At 40.0% G+C, this 24759-nt stretch overlaps 2 protein-coding genes across 3 annotated transcripts; both read left to right on the forward strand.

The window, feature by feature from the left end:
• Positions 1–4450: 4450 nt before the first annotated feature.
• LOC109202591 (uncharacterized) lies at positions 4451–10758 on the forward strand. 2 transcript variants are annotated; one of them, XR_002062526.2, is made up of 6 exons: positions 4451–4781; positions 4897–4931; positions 6761–7163; positions 8316–8453; positions 8641–9088; positions 9750–10758. XR_002062526.2 is itself a non-coding variant. In XM_019360359.2 (6 exons), exons 1-6 carry the CDS (start codon positions 4745–4747, stop codon positions 9810–9812), a joined length of 720 nt encoding a protein of 239 aa, XP_019215904.2. In that variant the 5' UTR covers positions 4451–4744; the 3' UTR covers positions 9813–10756. The 2 variants fall into 2 exon arrangements, 1 of the variants encoding a protein (XP_019215904.2); XM_019360359.2 differs by having other exon boundaries at positions 8641–8684; positions 9750–10756.
• Positions 10759–14232: 3474 nt separating this feature from the next.
• On the forward strand, positions 14233–17722 carry LOC109202629 (uncharacterized). The gene is made up of 5 exons (XM_019360442.2): positions 14233–14280; positions 14422–14808; positions 15628–15774; positions 15991–16037; positions 17078–17722. Exons 1-5 carry the CDS (start codon positions 14244–14246, stop codon positions 17192–17194), a joined length of 735 nt encoding a protein of 244 aa, XP_019215987.1. The 5' UTR covers positions 14233–14243; the 3' UTR covers positions 17195–17722.
• The last annotated feature ends 7037 nt before the right edge of the window (positions 17723–24759 follow it).

Raw genomic sequence — 24759 nt, forward strand, 5'->3', positions numbered from 1 at the left:
TCCAAGTGACTTCTTCATCCAAGTGAAGCTGACTGCTTCAGTCTCAGCAGTCAGCTGAGACTGAAGTCACTTGGATGAGTGATGAAACGTTTCTCCCACAAAACGCTACGTCCAGATGAACAGATTCAACTTTGAGACAAACAGTGTATTGCATTGTCATGGGAATCTGTGTATTCATTTGGTGATTTACCAAATGTATACTTCATTCTAATCTGCTGCTGAGTCTCTACTACTAAGCATCATTTTCTGTGGAAGAACATGGATATGAAGAATTAGATTCGCGGATAACTCATAGATTAGTTTGATACTGCCAACACTTTGTGCTTGTGCTGGGAAACCATGGGTGTTGGGTCTGCACTTCAGCAGGCCCGCTAGTTCAGACTTATCACCCATGAAGAAAGCAAGTCAGAACAGCTCAACCGGTTTTCACATGCTATAGCAAGGGGAGGATCTCAGAGCAGCCCCTCTGCCCTCGGTCTCAGACCACTCCAAAGAACCAGCCTCCCCTGCAGCCTTTTATTCTGTGACACAGTTTCACAAACACCCATTGTAAAACCCCCCTATGGTGCATCATAAAACTAAGGGGGGGTGTGTGTGTGTGTGTGTGTTTTTGTATGTGCACGTGAGTGCGTCTCCGTGTGCATGACTCCCTGGTGATCACAAAGGTGTCATCTCCCCTCACCCCTGTATATGGCTTAGCTTCCTCTAACAGTTTACCATATACAAACACAGGTGAGGAGATAAAGAGTAGGAAGTAAAACATCCTCACTAAATAAGAAAGCAGAACCCTCACATAGGATGTGCCTACAGTTACACTATACCCCCCCCCCCCCTCACCATTCAACAGGCTGTGGAGAACAATAGAAACAAAGAATGTCTTTGATCATGCAGTTTAAGGCAAGGCTTACAAATTTAAGTACAATAATGGCAACATTAAACAATTTCAACCTAACAGTGGGTTAACTTAGAGAGCTGATAACGAGTGTGACCATTTATCCTGGTCCCAGTGTTAGGGTCAGTGATTTAAGATAACAGAAAGATATCCTGGATATGCTGAACTCGTTCCTTGGTATACAGGGCTCTCAGGCAGCATCTAACAAGCCTTGTACAATTAAATCTAACTGTCACGTCCAGTGTGGCAGACGTGTGGAGTTTGTAGAAAGGACCCAAAATGCGGCAGCTTTGGTGCAGGTGAGTATTTATTAACAGGAGTGGATGCAAACAGCAATGGCGGGTGAACATGAAACTGGAAAACCTAAACTGGGCAGAGCTAACAAAACAAACCTGAACGAAGATGCAGGGAGGTACGGGGAAATACACAGAGAGACAGACGGAGAGACGCAGGAAGACCGAGGTAAACAAAGACGAACCAGCAACGAGGACGAGGTAACACACACTATAAATACACACACCAGGAATCAGGGGATGGGAAACAGGAGGGGAACACACCTGGAAGACATCACAGCTGACGAAGCAGGGGAAACGTAAACAGAACACACTCACATAAGACGCAGACCTTACCTTACACATGCAAGGACACAGACTAAGAAACGCGGACTTAATAAAGGAAAACATGGCAGAACAGAATAAACACTAAACAGAGGAAGAACAGCACCAAAATCACAATAAAAGAAAACACAAAACGCTGGGTCAGAAGGACCCAGGATCATGACACTAACAGTAAGTACATGACAGAAACACCAATGTTATCTCTTTTAATAAAGATTATGCATGTATACACAGGTCACACTGATTATTGAACAAAAAAAACAACAACCAAAGATCAGATATTAATCAGATTTATTTGCTCTCTCTTCTCCTACAAAATGTGCTCAAGTTGCTGTAAAACTTGCATGCTATAATTACTACAGTCACTTTTACTCAGGCTCAGGCCTCTAAAAGAGTTTGTGATGAGTTGTGATCTGCATTAATTTGCTGATCCCTCTTGGGTGACACACAGTCTGCTCTGCACGTCGCTGAGTTGGAGCTTGGCACGCCCTTATTGGAGGAGGGCGCTCTTTTCACCCCTCACTCTCTCGTTCCAGTGCAGCTTTATGGTTATTGCTGAGGTTCTGGAATCTTCTCATGATGACTAGCAGGGCCCCAAACAGCATGACCCTTGACCTCAACCGCTGCCTGGGCTGTCAGCTATGCCGGGGATGGTCCCTGCTTCTCACTGAGTCTCTTAAGATTTCTCAGGAGATTCCACCCTTGGGATGATTTCTTCCAGCAATACTCTGGCTACTGCACCTGTATCTCCTTACTAGAAGGAAAAACTTTTAACCATTTGGAAAACATATCAACCAACTTCCACATTTTCCTTTCAGTTCAGTGAACGTTACTTATAGGTCATCAAAACCTTACCTGAACATGTCTGTTCCCCATGTAGAGGTTTAATACCTCTAAATGAACTGTTAATCCCACAAATCACAGTAAAAAGGCCACGGAAAAATCATCATGGAAAACATAGAAAACATTGTTTCATGTTAAACCTGGAATCCCTCCTTTTGACACATGGTCTCTCCCATGAGTCAACTCATCTGAACTAGGAGAATAACAACAGAAAAGGTTAGTTAGATAATTTCTCAGGCAATATCAGGGCTTCTCCTCCAGAGTAGCTTCACTCTGGACCTGTAAACCTGTGTTAGAAAATGAAATCATAATTTCCATGTTAAGTCTGTTTAACTCCTAGCTCTGCCTGGAGCCTGCACTATTGCATAGAAAACAAACAAAATGTGAGTTAATATGAGCTTCACATTTGTAAACAACTGTAGGTTATAATAGTAATAAGGCAGCCAGCAGTACAGACACAAGTTTGTGTTGTGCAATTTTTCCCTAGATCATTAAAACACTACTGTTGCCATAATTTGCCCAAATCATGGATTATCCCAAGTGTTTATTCAAAACTACTGTAACCAGTGACTTTTCTTAAAATACTGTGCAGAACCCTCAAAGTTGATACAGGTCCCAACGTTGAGGAACACACACATACCACCCACCTGAAGGCAGTGAGTAGGAGAGTTACTTTTCTTTTTAATTACATTGAGATTTTGCAGACATCTGAAGGCTAACCATGTGACATTAACTTGTCTGCCACTTTGGATGTGTGACAATCATGGTGACAATGTAGGATCAAGTGAATAAGGTCCCAGTCACACAGGATTAGAGACCAGTCCATTCTGATCTGGCAACCACCAGTTGTGAAGAAATTAGTAGATGACTTGCTATTGGATGACTTTGATATTCGATGACTTCCTCTTCCTATTGCTATGTACAGATGTGTTTTATCCGCAGGTTAATTTGATTAGCTCATTTAATTACAAACTTTATTTAAAAGATAAACAAATTTAGTAAAATTGTTACTCATGTTAATATGAATAACAGTGGTTTTATTCATTTTTGTTCAAGGAAATTCAGAAACTAATAGGATTAGAGTGTATTTTTGTGAAAGCACTTTCACTTTTGGGGACAACCTAGCCACACAGTCTATAAGAAGTTACAACAATATAAAATTGACAGTAAACCCAACGTTAACAACAACCCCTGTTCTGTGAAAGTCACAGGAAACCCACAATGATAAACAGCCCCTCAGTTAACTGCAGACTGTTAAACCAGTAAATAAGTGAAGAGTGATTTCTTTTATTTTCATTTTCTCATTTTTTATATTCATTTCATATTTCATTTATATATTCTCAGAAAACACATCAAACTAAAGCATACACAAGCCAGAAGTTAGCAGATCTGCAGCCACTGGTTTTACCTGAAGTTATACTTGAATAAGCAAATGTAATAGAAAATGGCAAAATAGGGATTTGGTGATGAACATATAATGTGTACATGAGTTTGTACTTCTTCTTTTTTTTTTTTTCTTTTTTTTTGACAGTCTGTACAATTCAGACACCAATAATATTAGGAAGAATTTTTTTGACAGCACTTTCAAGATTGCCTTTTTTATTTTTCCAAGAAATGAGATTTGAAACAAACTGTAATCATTTTCCTTGTGTCTTTAAAGGTTGATCATCATACAGGCTCTGTCTCGTGCTCGTGAATGACAGAGGATTGATCATCCATGTAGTATTATTCAAAGCAATGTAATCTACACCACGTGATTTTCAGCATCATCAAGAAACCTCAGCATTACTGCAGTGTTTTGAAGGGTATTTTGGTTTGGGCTTCACCCAAGTTATTTACACTGCCCATAGTCCCCTGATATTCCTGTCTCGTATGGATATTATCAATTATAGGTTTATGCACGGGGCATTATTGCTGCCAAATTTTAACACTGAGATCACAACTAAATGGAACCAATTTCCCTTATTTATAACCCAATAGAGGGCAACTTCTTCAGATTCCATTGTTATATAACATGGTTAAATAATATTTGTACATGACCAGAAAATATAGGTATGTATAAATATCTAAAATGCATGTATAAATTGATTTTAATAAAAGCTTTTAATGAAGTGTAAGGCTTATTAATTTCATTTTGAAGCATGTGTGTTTTGTTCTTTTTCTTTCTTTCTTTCTTTCTTTGTTTTTTTGTTTATTTTTGGAAAATTATCTTTCACTGTTACCATCATAACATCACTTGGTGTTGCACCTATAGAAAACAACCACGAAGAAATGTTCCATTCAGCAGGCCAATCACAACTTACATTTCCTTTAATGGAAAATGTTCATAGGTCATGACATCTGTTAATAGGAAGTGTTGTTGTCTTCTAACTCCAGGTTATCGTCATTAGACATGGACGGGGTGCATGCATTTCTGGTTGTTCTTTTAGGTAAATCATCTACATATTTTGAAGATCCCATTTTAATAATGAACATTTTTCCATTCTGAATGTTTGAAAATTGTGCATATGTGAACATACTTTAATTTTTGTTTGTGTCTTCCAGGAGCTTTATCTTCCAGTCAAGATCTGAGAAATGCATCGGTGATCAGTGTTGGGACTAACGCGTTATTAAGTAACGCGTTACAGTAACTATGTTATTATTGTGGTAACGAGCACGGTAACTAGTTATTATGCCAAAACCAGGAACGCGTTACTCGTTACTGGGATTTAGATAGGCTCGTTACTCGTTACTTCGTGTGGTGGATATCGCGGAGCTTCCACAGATTCAATAACATTAGCAAGTGGTGGAGGCCAGCAGGTGGATGAAGGAAAAGGGAGGCAAGAGGAGAGACCCGAAGCGGCCGCCGGTCCGAGTGTCAGGTGAACTGAACTTCAGGTAAGAAGTTATGACCTGCAGTCTATCGGAGTCAGATATAAACCAAGTTTAGGTGGAGTTTATTTTCGGTATGCTGACATTTTCGTACTGCGTGCTAGCTAGCATGACGGAGTTTCTATACAGCTGGGTGGGTGCTATGTTACTGATGTTGAACTTTATTTTGTTCATACGGTTAATTATTAGAGTTGCCAACCGTCCCCTAAAAAACAGAATCGTCTGGTATTCAGAGAAAATATTACGCGTTTCGTACTGAGGTGAAAAGGAACACAGTTTGTCCCGGACTTCAGCTACAATGAAAAAGACACAAAGCTGAAGCTGCACAGCTGCCTCTTCTCCTCTCATTCTCTCCTCTCCCGTTTCTACTTCAATCACGAAACTGATCAATGATCAGCTGATCGGCTTTTCTCTCTTGTTTATTTATCGCCCACTTTGCGCCAGAAAGAGGAAACCAGCAGATGTCGCGCTAAACAACAGCAGCACGTTTAAGGTTGATCAGCTGTTGTTAGAATTTATTTAATATTAATTTCTAGTATCAGCTGATGTTTGCTGGAGCCACAGCTGTAAAGCTGCTGGTCATGATATCGGTTTGGTTATCTGGTGAGAGGGAAACATGAAGATGAAACCAGGAGATGTCCTTACTGAATCATCAGAGCTGAACAGGTGATGGAGAAACAGGTTTACCTTTTAGGTGACATGAATGAGTTGAAGGGAAGTTATGAACTGTTTCTGAGAGACAAATAACACCAGGATCCTTTTCTAAGTAGCTGACAGCTGGTAGCTGTGCAGGGGCGGGTCTAGCAAAGTGTTGCCAGGGGGCCAGGTAGGGCATTAACAGGGAAAGGGGGGCACAAAGAAATACTTTTCTTTATTATTCTCATTTAAAATGTCTCGCTTTTAAAAAAATAATTATCTGAGTCTTACAACTAAAAATTGATAGATTGATACATATATACCATCAGAACAGTGCACATCACTGTCACAACAGTGTTTATTTTCATTCAAAGGCTTTATGATTTTTCCTATAATGGTGGGCCGGTCTCTAGTCAAAATGCCCGTGACGATTTTTTTGTCCCAGTCCAGCTCTGTATGCAGCTCATCTGCAGTCTGGTGTTACCTACATCTTCCTATTCAGAAGGCAGAATTTCCAAGTTCTGAGTACAATCAAAAGCACCACGACTGCAGTGTTTGTGTTGGATGTAAAAAGCAGGCTAGAATCATGGCGGCAGTCAACGACGGTCCAGGCGTGGGATTTCTCTCGTGGAAATGTGCACATTATTTTTTCCTTTCTGTTGGTAGGTGGCACAGTGCACTTGTGGCAAGTAAGCAAGCTAGAAGACTGGCAATCTTGCTGGGTATCCAGTTACGGAAGCAACACATTAACAAGAGAATTCTGAGTAAAACCAAAGTTACTTTCCCTAGTAACTAGTTACTTTGAAAGTAACGAGTAACTTGAAGTAACTGAGTTACTTTTTTAGAGAAGTAACTAGTAATGTAACTAAGTTACTAATTTAAAGTAACTTACCCAACACTGTCGGTGATAGAGATGAGAGTCAGACCAGGAGAAAACATCACTCTCTACTGTGATTGTAAATCATCAGTTGGAGTCTACATAGTGTGGTACAGGAATTGTTCTCATGAGAAGCAGCCTTCCCTGGTATTAAAAACCTGGCTTCATCTGAAATATCGTGTCCCACACTCAGATTATCAGTCTGCTTACTTCCATCTCCTGAATCCATTTCCTGATTTTCATCTGGTAAAGAACAATTTCTCTCAATCTTATGACCTGCTGATCACAAACATCACTGAGACTGATGAGGGCCTTTACTACTGTGGAACTGAACAGCTCAAGGTTAAGGAAGAAGAAAAAATTATCCAAGAACATGTGCACACATATAGTAATATCACAACGAAAATCGTGCTTCATAAGGATTCTGGTGAGTCTTGTGTTATCTGTGCACGGTTTTTTAGCCCTCTGAAAAACTAACCACAGTAAAAAAAAAAAAAAAAGATGATCCTACATTATTATGTATTTTATAATGGACAGTTTGATGGTTTAATGGATAGTAGATAAATGATTATGATGCATAACTTGCATGCCACAAGAATAGATTTGAAATGAAACAAGAAAGATTCTGTTTTTATACTGTTATTTTTGGACAAATGTAGTCATAAATAAAATGCTAATTTCGAATGTTTTCTTTATGGTGTTATAAAGCTTTTCGTCCCTCAGAATGCTTTGCTAGGCCTTAAATGCAGCTGTCTTAAGCTTTTGTCTGTAAGCAAACTGCATTCTAAACTGAAATCAAGTCAATGATGTGGCCGTTACTAAATATTAAATTTATTTATTTATTCATTTTACTTTTTTAAAACAAGTTAGATGCTGTTACAGCACATTCTGGGTCTCTATAATATCAACCACATCTATAAAAAGCCCTCATCTTTATGGCTAAAAGATGAGCCTGGTATCAGAATGTAGGTGAAAATGAGAACCTTCATACTGTACAACTTCTTTTGAAAAACCACTTATCCTGCAAGGTTATATGAAAAGTTTACCCAAAATTCACAGTTTGAAGTTTTCTTCAGTGAATTATTATAGAATGTACAAAAACCCAGGGTACTTTACTTTCTACTTTGTTATGATATTTCATAGACAATTTTTTTTGCTATTGAAACTATTATATAGCCTGTGTCATATATCATCTGTCATATATAGTGATGTTCAATGCTGGCAGTAGAGCAATTAAACAAAAATTTAATTCTGGATTCATTCATTTTACAGTGTTTACTTCTTTTTTAATTGACTGAAGCAGTGTAATGATTATAATACAGAAAATTAAACATATGATAGAGCCTGGTTTCATAAGACACAGGCTGTAGCAATAAAGACATAACATAAATGAATGCCCAAGAAGAATATTTAGAATTTTATCTCGAGAAAGTCAAGTCTTTAGTAAATAGCAACTCAAATTTATTTTAGTGTTTAATATAAGATCAGAAAAAATGGTTTAAAGAACTATTCTTTACAGATTTACACTTTGATAAGTTTAAAATTTTAAAGATACAGTTTACTCTTCTTTTTTGTACAGACTCCACTGACTCCAGTCCTTGCTCTGACTCCTGTGTTTCCAGTGTTGTGTCCAGGATGATGGTGCTTACTCCAGCATGTTCTATTTTCCTTTCCTTTATCTCCTTTGTATTTGTTTATCAACTGTGTGAAAAAACAGGTACAATATATTATTATTATTGTAAATGTATTTTAAACCTCATATACGCTATATAAAATATTGTTTTAAGTAAACCATATACAGCCATTTAGAGATGTAGGTAAACTAACATTAAATTAACAACTTTGTATAAAGTTACTGTTGTCATGTGATGCTCCAGTGTGATGATATGTATCTGTCTATGCAGAAAAAGGACTTAAAATTCATCAGAAAATAACAAGACAGTATGAGGTAAGATTAAGAACTTTTTCTTCTTCGTCTGTTAATTAGCATTAGATTTACATGAGCGCATATGGATGAATCATGTCTATCCCCATTCTTTTAATGATATGTGCTACTCAAGAAGAACATGTCTATTTTAAAACACTTTTAAAATCATTTTTAAATAGTATTGATTAAGTTTTCATAATTAAATTAAAAACTATTTTGAAATTCCATGAACTACATGCTTGTAAGGAGAATGCTAAAAAAGCTTCTTTGTATCATGGATAACCCCTCTCACCCCATGCACGCCTCCATGATGGACCATCGGAGCACACGCAGCAAAAGACTCATTGTCCCGAAATGCAGAACTAACCCCCACAGGAATTCCTTTGTGCCAGTGGCAATAAGACTGTACAACTCTTCCTCACCCTGTAGGTGATTTTCCTGAGGATTAATAACAAAGCTATTCTGTTTCCATTCAGACCGTGCAATATCACCCAACAGTTTTTCATTGAATGTTTGTTTCATCTCCCTATCATATGCTGCTTTTATTCATTTGCACAATACTATGTAACTTTTAGAATGACCTGCACTGATAGCTAAGCTAAGTTATTTATTTTTCAGCAATTAGTTATATTGTTACTTGTTACAGTTATTTGATATTATATTTTGCACTATCCTACTGTATATTTCTGTATACTTGTATTCTATTGTACATATTGTATATCCTACTCCTCTGCTCCTCTGTCTCTCTTGCTGCATTGAGCATGTGTATGACAAAAGAATTTCCCTCAGGATAAATAAAGTTCTTCTTATCTTATCTTATCTTAATACTGGTGGTGGTCAGAGGGCCCGGTGGCGCCAGTGTCCGGCAGCCTCACCTCTGTCAGTGCGCCCCAGGGTGGCTGTGGCTACAACGTAGCTTGCCATCACCAGTGTGTGAATGTGTGTGTGAATGGGTGAATGACTGGATATGTAAAGCGCTTTGGGGTCCTTAGGGACCAGAAAAGCGCTGTATAAATACAGGCCATTTACCATTTACCATTAATAGCAGTGATTATTCTAAACAACAAATGTCATATTGTTTCTCAGGATGAAGACTTGTGTTTAACAGAAGTCTTGTTCGGGGCTCAGGATGGATATAAACATCAATAGAGAAAATGAAGAAAACATTGGGAATTTTTCACATTTTCAAAGACAAATAAAATCCCAGGGTATTACAATAGTTGTAACTTGCCAGTCTTATTGTCATGGTCCAGAGTCTGGTGACTCCATGTTTGTGTTTTTTGATTATTAATATTCTTTAGTTAGTTTCTGGTGTTCTTTAATGATTTTTAGATCTTAGGTTTTGTCATTGTGCCTCCCTTGTGCTCCATGTGTCACGTTCAGTCATGTTTTCATGTTTGTGCTTCTCATGGTTTCCTTGTCAAATCTGCGCCTCAATGCCTGTCTCGTGTTTCCAGTTTTACTTTGATAGTCTCATGTCCTGTGTTCAGTGTTTTGAGTTTTGCTTCCCCCTTGTTTCATTATGTCAGATTAGTCCCAGCTGTGTTTCCCTCCTGTTTTCCATTCCCTCATTACTCCCTTGTGTATTTAAGCCCTGTGTTTTCCTCTGACCTTTGTTGTGTTCTAAACCCTCATTGCTGTGTGTCTCCTCGGTGCACCTGACAATTCCTAGTTCTCTGGTCCTGGTTTGTTTTGTAGTTTTGAGTTTCTTGTTTCTAGTTCTCATGTAGTTTTCTCCAGCAAATAAAGCTGCCATTTTGAGTTCAACCTTTGAGTTTGGGTCCTCATCCTGCCGACAGTTTTAGCTTTTATCTTCTTTTTGTTGTTGTTGTTGTTGCTTTTCCTTTCAATGACTTGTAAAGTATTAAAAAAAATTGTCAAAGTTGTATTTGCAAATGTTCACATATCCAGAAACTATATATAATATAGTCAATTGTTCATTGTATACTCTGGCATATTGATTGTAATGGATTGCAATACTAAATATTTTAAAAGAAAAAAAAAAGCTTTACAAATAAAAGAAATGTCTGCCTGTCAGATGAGTATTTTTCTGGTGAGAGTATGTAATATCATTACAAAATAGTTTTTCTTTATCGTCCAATGTTTTCTTTCTTTGTCTTTTAAACCATCAACATACTTAACATACATGAACTACCAAATAGGGTTCATCTGGACAATTTTCTCAAATCCTGTCTCCAAAGTTTCCAAGACTGTTTCTCTACAAACAGTTCAACAAACTGTTCACTTTTCTGCAACTCTGGGCAGCCTAGGCAGAGTCCTGACAATACACAAGAACCAGCACTCTTGTACACATGCGCGCGCACACACACACACGCACACACACACACACGCACACACACACACACACACACACACACACAGATACTGAGAAAGTACAGGAGAAGCAGAGAACTACAAGGCGGACGGAAAAATAGAAAATAAAAATAGAAAATGGCAGGTCCACAAGGATAGCAAAGCGTGTTTCTTCATTACTAGTTATGTAACTAATTTGATCGAAAGAAAAACAATTGATGATTATAATTATTATTATTATTGCAACTATAAAATAAAATTAGCATATTTTAAGGATGAAAAATCAATACTTTTCCTCAATGCAATTTTCAACTTTTGTCCCAAAGCATATGAGGTTGGAAATGTAGATTGGCCAGTAACTCGACAGTATCATTACTAAGCTCAGCTCTGTTCACCACAACAGACAGGACACTTTCTGTATCACTGTTAACACTGCACCAATCTGTCTGTTAATTTCCTGATCAACTCTCCCTTGAATCATGAACAAGACCCAATTATACTTAAACTCCATCATTTGTTCCTGACCCACATTAGGTACTCCACCCTTTACTGGCTGAGAGCCATAGCATGGAGGTGCTAAAGCCAAATGCTCCCTTATAAAAGTTGGTTACCTGTCCATTTTATGTACTCTGGCAGTTACACTGCATGTTTTCCATTCAACATTAGTTTAACTGTTAAGACACTGCTGGTACCACCACTTAACACTTACAATCTATTTTCAAAATATCTAATATTTCTACCCTGAAGTCCACAGTGTTTAACATGATATACATTTACGTATTATTCTTTTCTCTTGTTGATTTCTTCTTGTACAGCTACACTTTCAGTTTCCACTTCATGTCAGAAGATAATAGAGCTCACAAACCACAACCATTTTGTATGTGAGCAGCAGGCTCACAGCAAAACCACAGAAACAAACAACCCCTCGGACAACAAATACAACAGACCAGTGGTAATGATCCAATGTATTTGTGCACCCCTCTTTTTTTTCAGTCTTCATTCTTTATTTTTAGAGGCCACATGCACATGATGCCGAAAATACACACACAAAGCTGGTTTCCGAGCAGAGGGATGGAGTCAGTTGTTTCAAATACAGATATTAGTGTTGCTGTAGATTTTGGGGGAGGGGTTTTCACTCACTCTGGCTGGTTGGTAGTAACACAGGAAGTTGCGCACACAAAATTACTTTTAGTCAGTTAATTACCAAGTGCAGTGTTAACTCCAAGCTAGTCTCACCAACTTGTGTAAACTTTGGCTCTATAGTTGCCAAATGCTCCAGTAAATTGCTTTGTATGCTATTTTTGTTGAGCAGTGTACCCTGAGTTTCTTAGAGATTTTGCTGAAATTATCTATCTTCTGCTGCTCGAATCTGCATTATTGATAGCTGTAAGAGTGACCCAAAGAACCAAACCTACAAGCCAGAAACCAAAACAGTGAAATGAAAGATTTTCAAAGTAATAATAGTAGTATTGATGGAAGTCATAGTTTAGAGTTACCGTTTCTTTCATATACATCTAGCCATTTGATTCATTAATTTATAAAGAATGATGCAGATCCACTGGTATACTGAATATAGTGTGTAGGAATGTAAGAATCATGTTTTTGCAACTTTGAGTTGCAACTTTGCAACTATTGCGCTTAAATCTTTAATTAATATAAATGGCATTTCTTTTATTAAAGGCAAGGTTTTTTCATCTTAACAATGAAAAAACTGTTACTTACTGTAAATCAGGAATGTGTGAGAAGTGGGTTATTTTAACACACCAGCAGTTGCTGAGCAGATCACACCTGCATGTCTGCATATGCATACTGGCTTTGCATAGCATAAAAAATAAGTAAAAGTAAAATCGCTTCCATTAATGTATAAATAAACACACACATACACACATATACATACATACATACATACAGACAGACAGACAGATATATATATATACATATACATATATAAAAGAGTGAACGAGACATCGATTCACTGATCCACACTACCAGGATATACTGCAATGACATCGGGATGTCATTGCAGTATATCCTGGACTGGAGAAGTGTAGTCGGATGGTAACAAAGAGAGGGAAGGTAGTCAGAACTGAGGGGATCGAACTACCAGAAGGCAACAAGGCAACATTGCAGACATAGAGGACAGTGACAAGTACCTAGGGATCCCGCAGGCGAATGGGAACCATGAAGAGGCCGCTAGGGAAGCTGCAACCACCAAGTACCTGCAGAGGGTCAGGCAAGTCCTGAGGAGTCAGCTGAATGGTAAGAACAAGATCCGGGCTATCAACACCTACGCCCTGCCCGTGATCAGGTACCCAGCTGGTATAATAAGTTGGCCAAAGGAGGAGATAGAAGCCACTGACATAAAGACAAGAAAGCTCCTTACCATGCATGGAGGGTTTCACCCCAAGTCCAGCACCCTGAGGCTGTACGCTAAGCAGAAGGAAGGAGGCCGGGGACTGGTGAGTGTCAGCACCACAGTCCAGGATGAGACAACGAACATCCATGAATACATTGGGAAGATGGCCCCAACTGACCGAGTGCTCAGTGAATACCTCAGGCAGAAGAAACCCAAGAAAGAGGAGGAAGACGAGGAACCATCATGGAAGGACAGTGTGAAAGGACTACAACATACATCAGTATTTTGACACGAAACATAGCGCTAACTACTTAAAATTCAGTCTCCAACAAAAATCTAACATGGTTCAAGAATTAAAAGGTAGGCTTCAATCTCAGCAGAATATGTTCATGAAAGCTACAGCCCAAAATAATGCAGCACTGAAAGCTAGCTTTATTGTGGCTGGAGAAATCGCCCAAGTTTCAAAGTATTTCTTGGAGCGTGCATTTTTTAGGTGCTGCATTCCAAAGGTGAGCAGGTGTGGCCCAAACACTACACTTGTTACATTCTTTTTGAAAGCTATAAATTTACAGTTGTGTATTTTTTCATTATACACATCAGACAATTGAAGTGTGTAACTGTCATAACTACAAAAAACAAAACCGAGGGTAACACTATGTTCCTAGTAACTTAATACAGAGACTCTTTTGACTGACACGCTACTTAAGTATCATTTGGAAAAAAAACTTTACTCTTGATGTCTAGACGATCACAAAACATCACACCAACAGAAAACAACCACAGAATGAAAGGTTCCATTCAACTAGCCAATCACAACTTGCATTTCCTTAAATGGAAAAGTTTGTGCAGGCAACACCCAAGAGTCAAGAAAGATGCCAGTTTTAGTGTCTTTTTGCTGCAAGTCATCAAACATGGAGCGGCTTCACATTCTTCTTGTCCTTCTTTTAGGTAATACTTTAGTACTTTTAATAAACAATATATTATACTGATTCTATTTGTCAATCTACATTTACTTCTGTACTCAACAGCTACAAGCATTTAGTATGAAAAGAAACACTGCCCACATTTGCTATTGTGTTTGTATTTCAGGACATCGTTGGATTTTTGGCTCAGTGGTGAATGTGACAGTGAGATCAGGAGAAAACATTACTCTGTACTGTGACTGTAAAATATTGACTGATGAAATTATTATGTGGTACAGAAACTGTACACATGAAAATCAGCCTCCTCTTGTTCTAGAAAAAGAAAAGGATCCGTTCAAACCCACCAGTGGCCGTGCCACTCTAGTGAATTTTCTACCTCGCTTCCATTTTGTAGAAAACCAGTCCGCTAGTTCCTATGATCTGCTGATCATGAATATTTCTGATTCTGATGAGGGCCTCTATTACTGTGGAACTGAGCAGTCACAATCAGTGGGTGGAAATAAACACAAATATATTTATGGATATAGCAATGCTACAACACGGATCCGATTCAGTAAGTACTCTTCTATTCTTCAATTTTTTTTTAATAATGACTTTACCTACGACAAATAAGAGAGTGTGCTCTTGTATTTAGAGGAAATTATATTCGATGACGGTGCAACAGAACCCTCATGAGGTTGCACCGAGCTTAAACTACATACATAGTAATAGTACATGTATATAAATATGGTTTATTTGAGCAAGTCAAAAGCAAAGTGACTTCCCATATGGAAAAGAAATAGTAAAAACTTATATGTTTCACTAATGAAAGTGGCCACTTTCTCATTTCTTTCATATATTGTTTTAGTAAGTATCCAAAACATACAAGTTTCATTATATAATTTTTCAAGGGATCTTATATCTCTTTTCATTCTTGTATGCTTTTCATACAAGTTTCACACAAGACAGATACAAACTTTATGAGATTTATATATATCTTTTCCATATGGGTTGTGCTAGACAGAAGGCTAGAAGGAAAAATGTTGATGTTAATTATGTGATTATTTTATTATTTTTGCTATTTTAATTTTAAAAAGCCACCAAATACTAAAATGTTAAATACATTTTATATACATGTGCAGGTTAAATACCCCACAAATAGCTGCACTGCTGTGCAGTGTGCACATAATGGCAATGTAATGTTGACTCATTATTAGCAAAGAAGAGCTTTTTATGAAAAAGTCCTTTGTGGTATAAAAGCAGGAAAAAATGGTTGCTGTGTGTTTAATCTTTTTAAATAGCTGTTATCTGGTACTGATGTATGAGATTTGTGTAAAAGAGAAGTATAAAAAATATACACAGAGCTAACTGAAACAGTTTGTGAACAATTTAGACTCCAGTGACCAAATTTCAACTGATCACCCAACTCTACAAGAGTGCAGCATATGTTGGAAGCTGCTGTTCGTCCTGTGTCCAACTTTTGCTGTTCTGTCCTCTCTTCTTGTCTCCCTTCTTGTTCATCGCCTCTGCCAGAAAACAGGTAAATACTAAATGAGGTAGCTTTATTCACTGAATTCTTCACTTAATTCCATGATTTAGTTTTATGATTGGTTCAATATGCAATATCAATTTTTTTCTGAAGTCTAAAAGGACTTTTAATTACACAATAAAGCTTCACACATAATTGCTACTAAAGTCATTTGTAATGTTAGATGTTATTGTTTAATAATGTTGTATTCCTTTTTGTGGCTAAAAGATGATCAGCAGAGATTTGAAACTAGTGGCAGAACAAGAAGGAATCAGGTAAATTACATCAGTATCAAATTTGATTTTTTTTTATTTATATTGTTTTAGATTGTTTTTTTAGTCACTTTCATAATTCATTACACCTGAATTTTTCTTTCCCTAAAAAAACCAAAATGTATAATGTCTGCAGTGAGTTATATGTATATGCAATATATGCAGACTTTGTATCCCTGATAATTACTCATCATAAACAGCATCCTATGTATTTTCTGCAGCAACAATCCAAAATAATAATTTGACATTATATTAACTTCTGTATGTACTTACCTATACATCATACCCTGTGTAGACATTTAAAAAATCTCCCCTGGTATATTGGCATGAAATTAGACTGTGAGCAACAAAATCCAGCAATGATACATAAATATGTATACACACACATAAGATGTGAACTACAGTCAATAATTTTAGGTGGTTAAGATTACGTTAAAGCTAACTGCTAGAAATGGTAGCCAAATACTCACTGAGGAAGGAGCGAGGTGATTATTAAGCATAACAGAAAAGTACAGCTGTATATCGTCAGCATAGCAATGATAAGAAAAGACAAGTGGTCTAAGGATTGAGCCTTGAGGGACCACATCTATAAAGGGTGGTTTATATTAATAACATACAGCTATTTATTTAAATTTGGTAATGTCTGTCAAATCAATATGAAGAGCATTTGAGAGCAGTGTCAGAGATGCCAACCCAGTTTCATAATCTGTCAATCAAAATAGCATCACTATTGGTGAAAAACTGTGCACCTAAGTCAAATCCAAGCTCAAAAGAATATTGTGAGTAATTTTTAGTAATATTGTTTCAGTGTTTTCAGTACCCAGATTGGAATTTATCATATATTGTTTTCCGTTTTATTGAGTGATAGAAGAGTGATCTCAAGATTTTTTTAAATGATGGGATCTAGGGAGGGTTTTGTTATTAAAAGGGAAAACGCTGGTTGTTACAAATGTGAGGCTTCACCTTCGTAATTCTGACCAGAAAAATGTGTGTGAGTGCTAAGCATCTGATTATAACTGTAAACAACAAATGTCCCCTCACAGGATGAAGATGTGTTTTATGCTACAATGGAAACCCGTCAAGCAGCACACAGATCAAAGAAGATAACCGATAGTTCTGACATCTGCACCTATTCTGCTATCAACACCTCTGGCATATAGATTTAACAATATTTCATTTTGTGAATTTGTCAGCATTCTTAGCTTTACCACAAGAATTGACAGGCGCTGGCCTTTTGGCCTTATGGAGGAATTACCTCACTGAAAGATGAAGCAACTTGATTATGTGCACATAACATAATTAGTAACATTGCAATAGGCCTGTGCTGCTGGAGTGTTTCTTCTTAACTAAACTTTTTTCACTCTCTGTGTTTGTACAACACTTTGCATTTAGTCATTTGTTATTATTAATCCCTGGCTCTCTTACAGTGTGTCTTTTTTCCTGTCTTCCTCACCTTGTATCCTACTGGTTGTGCCAGATTGTTCCCCCCCACCCCAAACCTGGTTCTGCTTGAGCTTTTTCCCTATTAGGGGAATTTTGCCTTCCTACATTAGTGCTTGCTCATAGAAAGTCATCTGATTTTTTTTGTGTTTTCTCTGCATTATAGAAGTGTCTTTACCTTACAATGTAAAGTGCCTCGGTTTGTTTGGCACCATGTAAATAAATTTGAATTGAATACTAAAATGTGATTTTATTTGTGATGTGACACTGTTTGCAGTGTCTGTTGTTTTGTGGTATAATTAGTAGTACAAGTAATAAACATGAAAATGAACATATACATGAAATATATTCTACACTTAAGAGTTTTTTGTTCTTATTTATAACAAAATTCCTTCTGTCAGTTGGTGCAGGGTCTTTGGCACTCTGTATTAAGCATTTCTTAGCATTAAAATCATGAACTAACTACAGATAGTAATTATATATACATTTTACATATATATATATATACAGGACCCCAAGAAGGGACCGGTACCATCCAACTACCGACCAATAACCTGCCTCAGTACTACATGGAAGCTCCTGTCAGGCATCATATCGGCTAAGATCAGTGGTTCCCAAACTTTTTTTCCCAGGCCTCCCTTTTTTACAAGAAAAATGTTCGTGCACCCCGCCACCACCTAACCCCCCCCAACACATCCTCCAAACACACACACCCATATTTTGCTGCATTGCGGTTTATTTCACACCTCAAACATTTAGTAAACAATTAAGCAAATACAAGTAAACGGCAATAAATTACAGGTAGTAATAAAATACACTACTAACTCTTTTACGCTACGTCCACACCTACACGGGTATTTTTGAAAACTCAGCTGTTTCTATGCGTTTGGGCTTTTCGTCAACATGCAAACGATGTTGCGATTCACCGAAAACGGAGATTATTTAAAACTCCTTTTTTGCGTTTACGTGTGGACGAGGATTACAGAGTTCGTCACGCAACGTCAAAGGTATGTGCCTCTTTTCACGTCACGCTGTGCACCACGTTATTGTCTACATGAGATGAATTGCAGAATGGCAGATAGAGACAAAATACTGTTACTGTTAATCTGACTATCTTCAGGTTTTACACGCTTACATATACACACGCAGTTACTGTCCCTCCATTTAGAAAGGCAGAGGCGTCACGGTGTGATTATTTTACGTGTAGTTGTTTTTTTTCCTGTGTAATAATATTCAACATTGCTATCAATACATTTTTCAAAAAATGCCTCTCTGTGCAAAATGGGTTTAAACACATAAACAGCTGTGGGATACTGTTTGTCCGTGATTTGAACCGGGGGAACAAATTACGGCAGGATCAGCCTGATATTATTTGTATCCCGCTGTAACTTTACTGCATAAAGAGCTAACATGTCCAAAATGTCAGGAGTAGTTAGTTATTACAAGAAGTGTTTGTGAACTAAAAATCAAGAATGTGGGATACTGTTTGTCCGTGAGTTGGAGAGCCCAGCGCGTGCTCCCGACGCAGGGAAACTAATTTTGCAGGGGAGACCTACCTTGGCACTTGTGCAGGTGAAGCCAAAGGAAAGATATGCTTCACCATATTTTCCTGTCTTTGGCTTGGAAGGAAGTTGGTTTGGAAACATATTTGGCGATGCTTCATCTCCTGCTTTGCGTTTATGTGGGAGCCCCGTCAAAAACCTGTCCACAGTGTCCAAGCGCTCTTTTTTTTTTTTTCTTTTCATACCGCGCCCCCCCTAGGGGGCGGGCCCCACACTTTGGGAACCTCTGGCTAAGATGAACAGGCACATGGGTCAATACATGAATGGGGCACAGAAAGGGATTGGCAAGAATACCAGAGGCGCAAAACACCAGCTACTGGTAGACAGAACAGTCAGCCGAGACTGCAAGACCAGACTGACCAACCTGTGCACTGCCTGGATTGACTACAAGAAGGCCTATGACTCAATGCCCCACAGCTGGATACTGGAATGCCTAGAATTGTACAAGATCAACAGGACCCTAAGAGCCTTCATTAGGAACTCAATGGGGATGTGGCGTACAACACTAGAGGCCAACTCCAAGCCCATAGCACAAGTCACCATCAAGTGCGGGATCTACCAAGGAGATGCTCTGTCCCCACTGCTGTTCTGCATAGGCCTGAACCCCCTCAGTGAGATCATTAACAAGACTGGCTACGGATACCGACTACGGAATGGAGCAGTTGTCAGCCACCTCCTGTACATGGATGACATCAAGCTGTATGCCAAGAGTGAACGAGACATCGATTCACTGATCCACACTACCAGGCTATACAGCAATGACATTGGAATGTCGTTCGGACTGGAGAAGTGTAGTCAGATGGTAACAAAGAGAGGGAAGGTAATCAGAACTGAGGGGATTGAACTACCAGAAGGCAACATTGCAGACATAGAGGACAGTTACAAGTACCTGGGGATCCCGCAGGCGAATGGGAACCATGAAGAGGCCGCTAGAAAAGCTGCAACCACCAAGTACCTGCAGAGGGTCAGGCAAGTCCTGAGGAGTCAGCTGAACGGTAAGAATAAGATCCGGGCCATCAACACCTACGCCCTGCCCGTGATCAGGTACCCTGCTGGGGTAATAGGCTGGCCAAAGGAGGAGATAGAAGCCACTGACATCAAGACAAGGAAGCTCCTGACCATGCATGGAGGGTTTCACCCCAAGTCCAGCACCCTGAGGCTGTACGCTAAGTGGAAGGAAGGGGGCCGGGGACTGGTGAGTGTCAGCACCACAGTCCAGGATGAGACAAGAAACATCCACGAATACATCACGAAGATGGCCCCAACTGACCGAGTGCTCAGTGAATACCTCAGGCAGCAGAAACCCAAGAAAGAGGAGGGAGACGAGGAACCATCATGGAAGGACAGGCCCCTGCACGGTATGTACCACCGGCAGATAGAGGAGGTGGCTGATATCCAGAAATCCTACCAGTGGCTGGAAAAAGCTGGACTGAAAGACAGCACAGAGGCACTAATAGAATAGAATAGAATAGAATAGAATAGAATCATGGCAGCACAAGAACAAGCTCTGAGTACAAGATCCATAGAGGCTGGGGTCTATCACACCAGGCAAGACCCCAGGTGCAGGCTGTGTAAAGATGCCCCAGAGACAATCCAGCACATAACAGCAGGGTGCAAGATGCTAGCAGGCAAGGCATACATGGAACGCCATAACCAAGTGGCCGGCATAGTGTACAGGAACATCTGTGCCGAGTATAACCTGGAAGTCCCAAGGTCAAAATGGGAGATGCCCCCAAGGGTGGTGGAGAATGACCGAGCTAAGATCCTGTGGGACTTCCGGATACAGACGGACAAAATGGTGGTGGCTAACCAACCGGACATAGTGGTGGTAGACAAACAGAAGAAGACGGCCGTAGTGATCAATGTAGCGGTTCCGAATGACAGCAATATCAGGAAGAAGGAACATGAGAAGCTGGAGAAATACCAAGGGCTCAGAGAAGAGCTCGAGAGGACATGGAGGGTGAAGGTAACGGTGGTCCCCGTGGTAATCGGAGCACTAGGTGCGGTGACTCCCAAGCTAGGCGAGTGGCTCCAGCAGATCCCGGGAACAACATCGGAGATCTCTGTCCAGAAGAGCGCAGTCCTGGGAACAGCTAAGATACTGCACAGGACCCTCAAACTCCCAGGCCTCTGGTAGAGGACCCGAGCTTGAAGGATAAACCGCCCGCAGGGGCGTGCTGGGTGTTTGTTTTTTTTCACATACATATATACATATATATATATATACACACATTTATTTATTTATTTATTTAATTGTTAATATTGTATTATTAATAATATTTGAAATGAAAGACCTCAGCCATCATGAAATGTAGTCTGTGTGATCATTCAGCTATACAGGAATTCCACACCGACATGAGTATCAGTTACCTTACAAACAGATCCGCTTGTGGCTACAAACAAAAACTAGGTTCACGAAAATCACTTTCTTCAAGAGTTAAATATTATCCAAGCATGAAAAGCCTTAAATGCTTATACAGAAAAAACAGACATTAGACCTAATGAGGTTGCACTTCCCTCTGAATGAGTCTCATTTACAGTGTTTCTTTCATCACTAATTAGTTGACTAGTGTTCATGAATTGACAACAAAAACATTTTAAATTGGTAATTGGATTTGTAAAAGCTTTCAACACAGAAGCAAAAATGTTACTGCAGAACTTAGTCATTTCTGCAGTAACATTGGGCATTTTAACATGAGACTTTTTTGTTTTTGAGAATTAACACATACATACAAAACTACCTCCTGTTGTATAACCTGTGCTATATTTCAACACCAGGTATAGATATATTGCATCTTATATAATGGTTAGCACTGTCTGCAATATAAGCTCTGTTCTTTTTTTTCTTTTTTTTCTTTTTTTTGACAAACTACTGATGTCATAGCTATCAGAGTCAGAGGCTTACATGGATTGCTGTTTTTGGTTGCCTGCTTGAAATCATCTTGTATAAAAGTTGCTATAGCATTGCACGTTGTACCATGAGTTCCCCAGTTTCAAACTGTACATGGAAAATGTGGAAAAGAAGGCTCTGTTATCCTACCCTGGAAAACCACTGGTCATTGGTTCAGGTATGTGGATGACACTTACTTAGCACTTAGTTCCTCCTACGCCGGGCGGCGCATCGGGCAGCTAGTGATCTCCATCGATGTCGGTCAGCAGCGACTGCTTCAGCTTCGTCCCAGGCAATGTCGACAGTTCTCAGATCATCCATGAATGTTCGACGCCATGTGGTCTTTGGTCGGCCTTGCTTTCGCTTGCCAGTGCGTGGACGCCATGTCATGGCAATCTTAGCTGGGCGATGAGGGGGTAGGCGTAAAATATGGCCCGCAAAGTGGAAGCGCCTTTCTGTAACAACATCGGCTAATGGGCAGGTGCCTGCTCTTCGTAGGACCTCCTCATTTGTTATTCGGTCCTGGTAGGAAATTCTCAGGATTCGCCGCAGGCCACATTGTTGAAGCATGTTCAGGTGTTGAATAATTGCACTTGTTGAGCGCCAGGTTTCACTAGCGTAAAGTGCAGTAGGGAAGACGATAGAGTTCAGTAGTCTGATCTTGACCCTAACATTCAGGGAGGTCGAGTTCCAAATAGGTTGGAGACGTCGCAGGACACCAACTGCCTTCCCTACTCTGGCGTCGACATCCCGATCAGAGACCCCATCATTCGAGATGATGCTGCCAAGATATGTAAAATTCTCCACCTCTTCAGCATGTTGTTGGTTGATCATGACAGGAATGCGGGCACATGCATAGCCAACTCGGAGTACCTTGGTTTTTTTGGCACTGATTCTTAATCCAACTTTCGTCGCCTCCCTCTGTAGGGCCGCGGTCAACTTTTGGAGGTCTTCCTGAGTCGAGCCCAGCAGGCGATGTCATCTGCGAAGTCCAAGTCAGTGAGATTATGCGCTTCGTGCCAGGGCACACCAATGCCAGCTTGGTCAACTGATCGTCGCATGATGAAGTCAATTACCAACAGGAAGAGGAAAGGGGATAGCACGCATCCTTGTCGGATGCCAGTATTGATCTTGAAGAAATCTGTGCAGCCGTCATCCGTCCGGACGCAGCAACGGGAGTTGGAGTAGAGACAACGAAAGGCATCTACAAACTGCTGAGGGACTCCATAGTGGCGTAGGATAGCCCATAGAGTCGGCCGGTGGACGCTGTCAAAAGCCTTCTCGAAGTCAATGAAATTAATAGAAATCTTCCTTTGGTATTCCAATGTTTGTTCAATGATCATGCAGAGGGTGAAGATTTGCTCGACGCATGACCGGCCACTCCGAAACCCAGCCTGCTCTTCTCGCAATTGTTCGTTCATTGCGTGTCGTAGCCGATTCAATAGAGCGAGGCAAAACACTTTCCCGGGTACCAACAGCAACGTGATGCCCCGCCAGTTGTTACAGTCACCCAAATCACCTTTTTTTGGAAGTTTGATGATGGTGCCTTTTGTCCAATCATCAGGTACATGTGATGTTGACAGTCACCCAAATCACCTTTTTTTGGAAGTTTGATGATGGTGCCTTTTGTCCAATCATCGGGTACATGTGATGTTGACCAGCAGGCGTTTAGGAGTCTTGTAAGGGTGGCTTCAAGATGGGGTCCGCCATGCTTCAGCATTTCGGCGAGGATTTCGTCCAGGCCTGCGGCCTTTCCACTCTTGAGGAGTCGGATCGCTGTCTTGACTTCAGTGATGCTGATTTGTTCGATATCGACAGGAAGAAGGTCCATGGAAGGTGCCAGGTCGAACAGTTGGGGTGGCTCAGGTTGGTTCAGAGTATCGCGGAAGTGTTCGACCCATCGTTGGTCTTGTTCAGCTGCAGTAAGGAAGACACGTCCATTTTTGTCTCGGATTGGAACACCGCGGCCACCACGAGCCCCTGTTAGATCTCGTACAATGCGATATAAGGTTCGGGTATCGTTCCGATCGGCTGCTTCTTGGGCTTCGATGCCTTTAGCTTCGATCCATTCACGCTTGTCACATCAGCAGCTGCGTTTGACCTGTCGGGCAAGGTCTCGGTAGGTGGCCATGGCCCTCTCACGCTGGTCTGCAGAAGCATGTGGGTCAGAGGCCACCTGGTCCCGAACTGACTTCGCCAAGCGACGTTGATCTATAAGTTCCCATGAACGGTCGGAGATCCAGCGCTCCTTGAAGCTGCCCCATCGGCGACCAATCTTCGATTCTGCTGCACCGACCACAGCCTCTTTTAGCTCATCCCAGAGTGCATCTGGGTTTTCGTTGTTATTTCCTTCCACAGCAAGGAGCTGGAAGCGGTTTCTCAATTCGAGTTGAAATTCCGCTGCCGTATTTGCATCTTTTAGGCGTTGAACGTTAAAAGGACTTGGCCGCTGCAGTCGTGGTTGGAGGCGCTTCAGGTGAATGATACCTGGGTGAAAATCAAATCTCAGGACATACCGCAATTCACGGATCACATTAACTCGGTGAACCAGCACATCAAATTCACCAGACAGGCTATGAAAAGTTGCAGGTTAGCCTTCTGAGACTATGAGATTTCTATAAGTAATGGGGTAACTTAAAAGTTGATGTGTGCTGTAAACCATTGCATACAGATCAGTATTTAAGGTTTGATTCTCATCATCCACTGCAGCACAAACTGGGTTCATTATACATCGGGAAAAGTTAACAACTTCTGGCTAAGCAGATGGCACAACACACAAGAGCTAACTCATCAGGCCGGGAGTTATCTAGTCTATCCTGTCCTAGCCTATCAG

This window comes from Oreochromis niloticus, linkage group LG6 (assembly GCF_001858045.2).
Source record: "Oreochromis niloticus isolate F11D_XX linkage group LG6, O_niloticus_UMD_NMBU, whole genome shotgun sequence".
NCBI lineage: Eukaryota > Metazoa > Chordata > Actinopteri > Cichliformes > Cichlidae > Oreochromis > Oreochromis niloticus.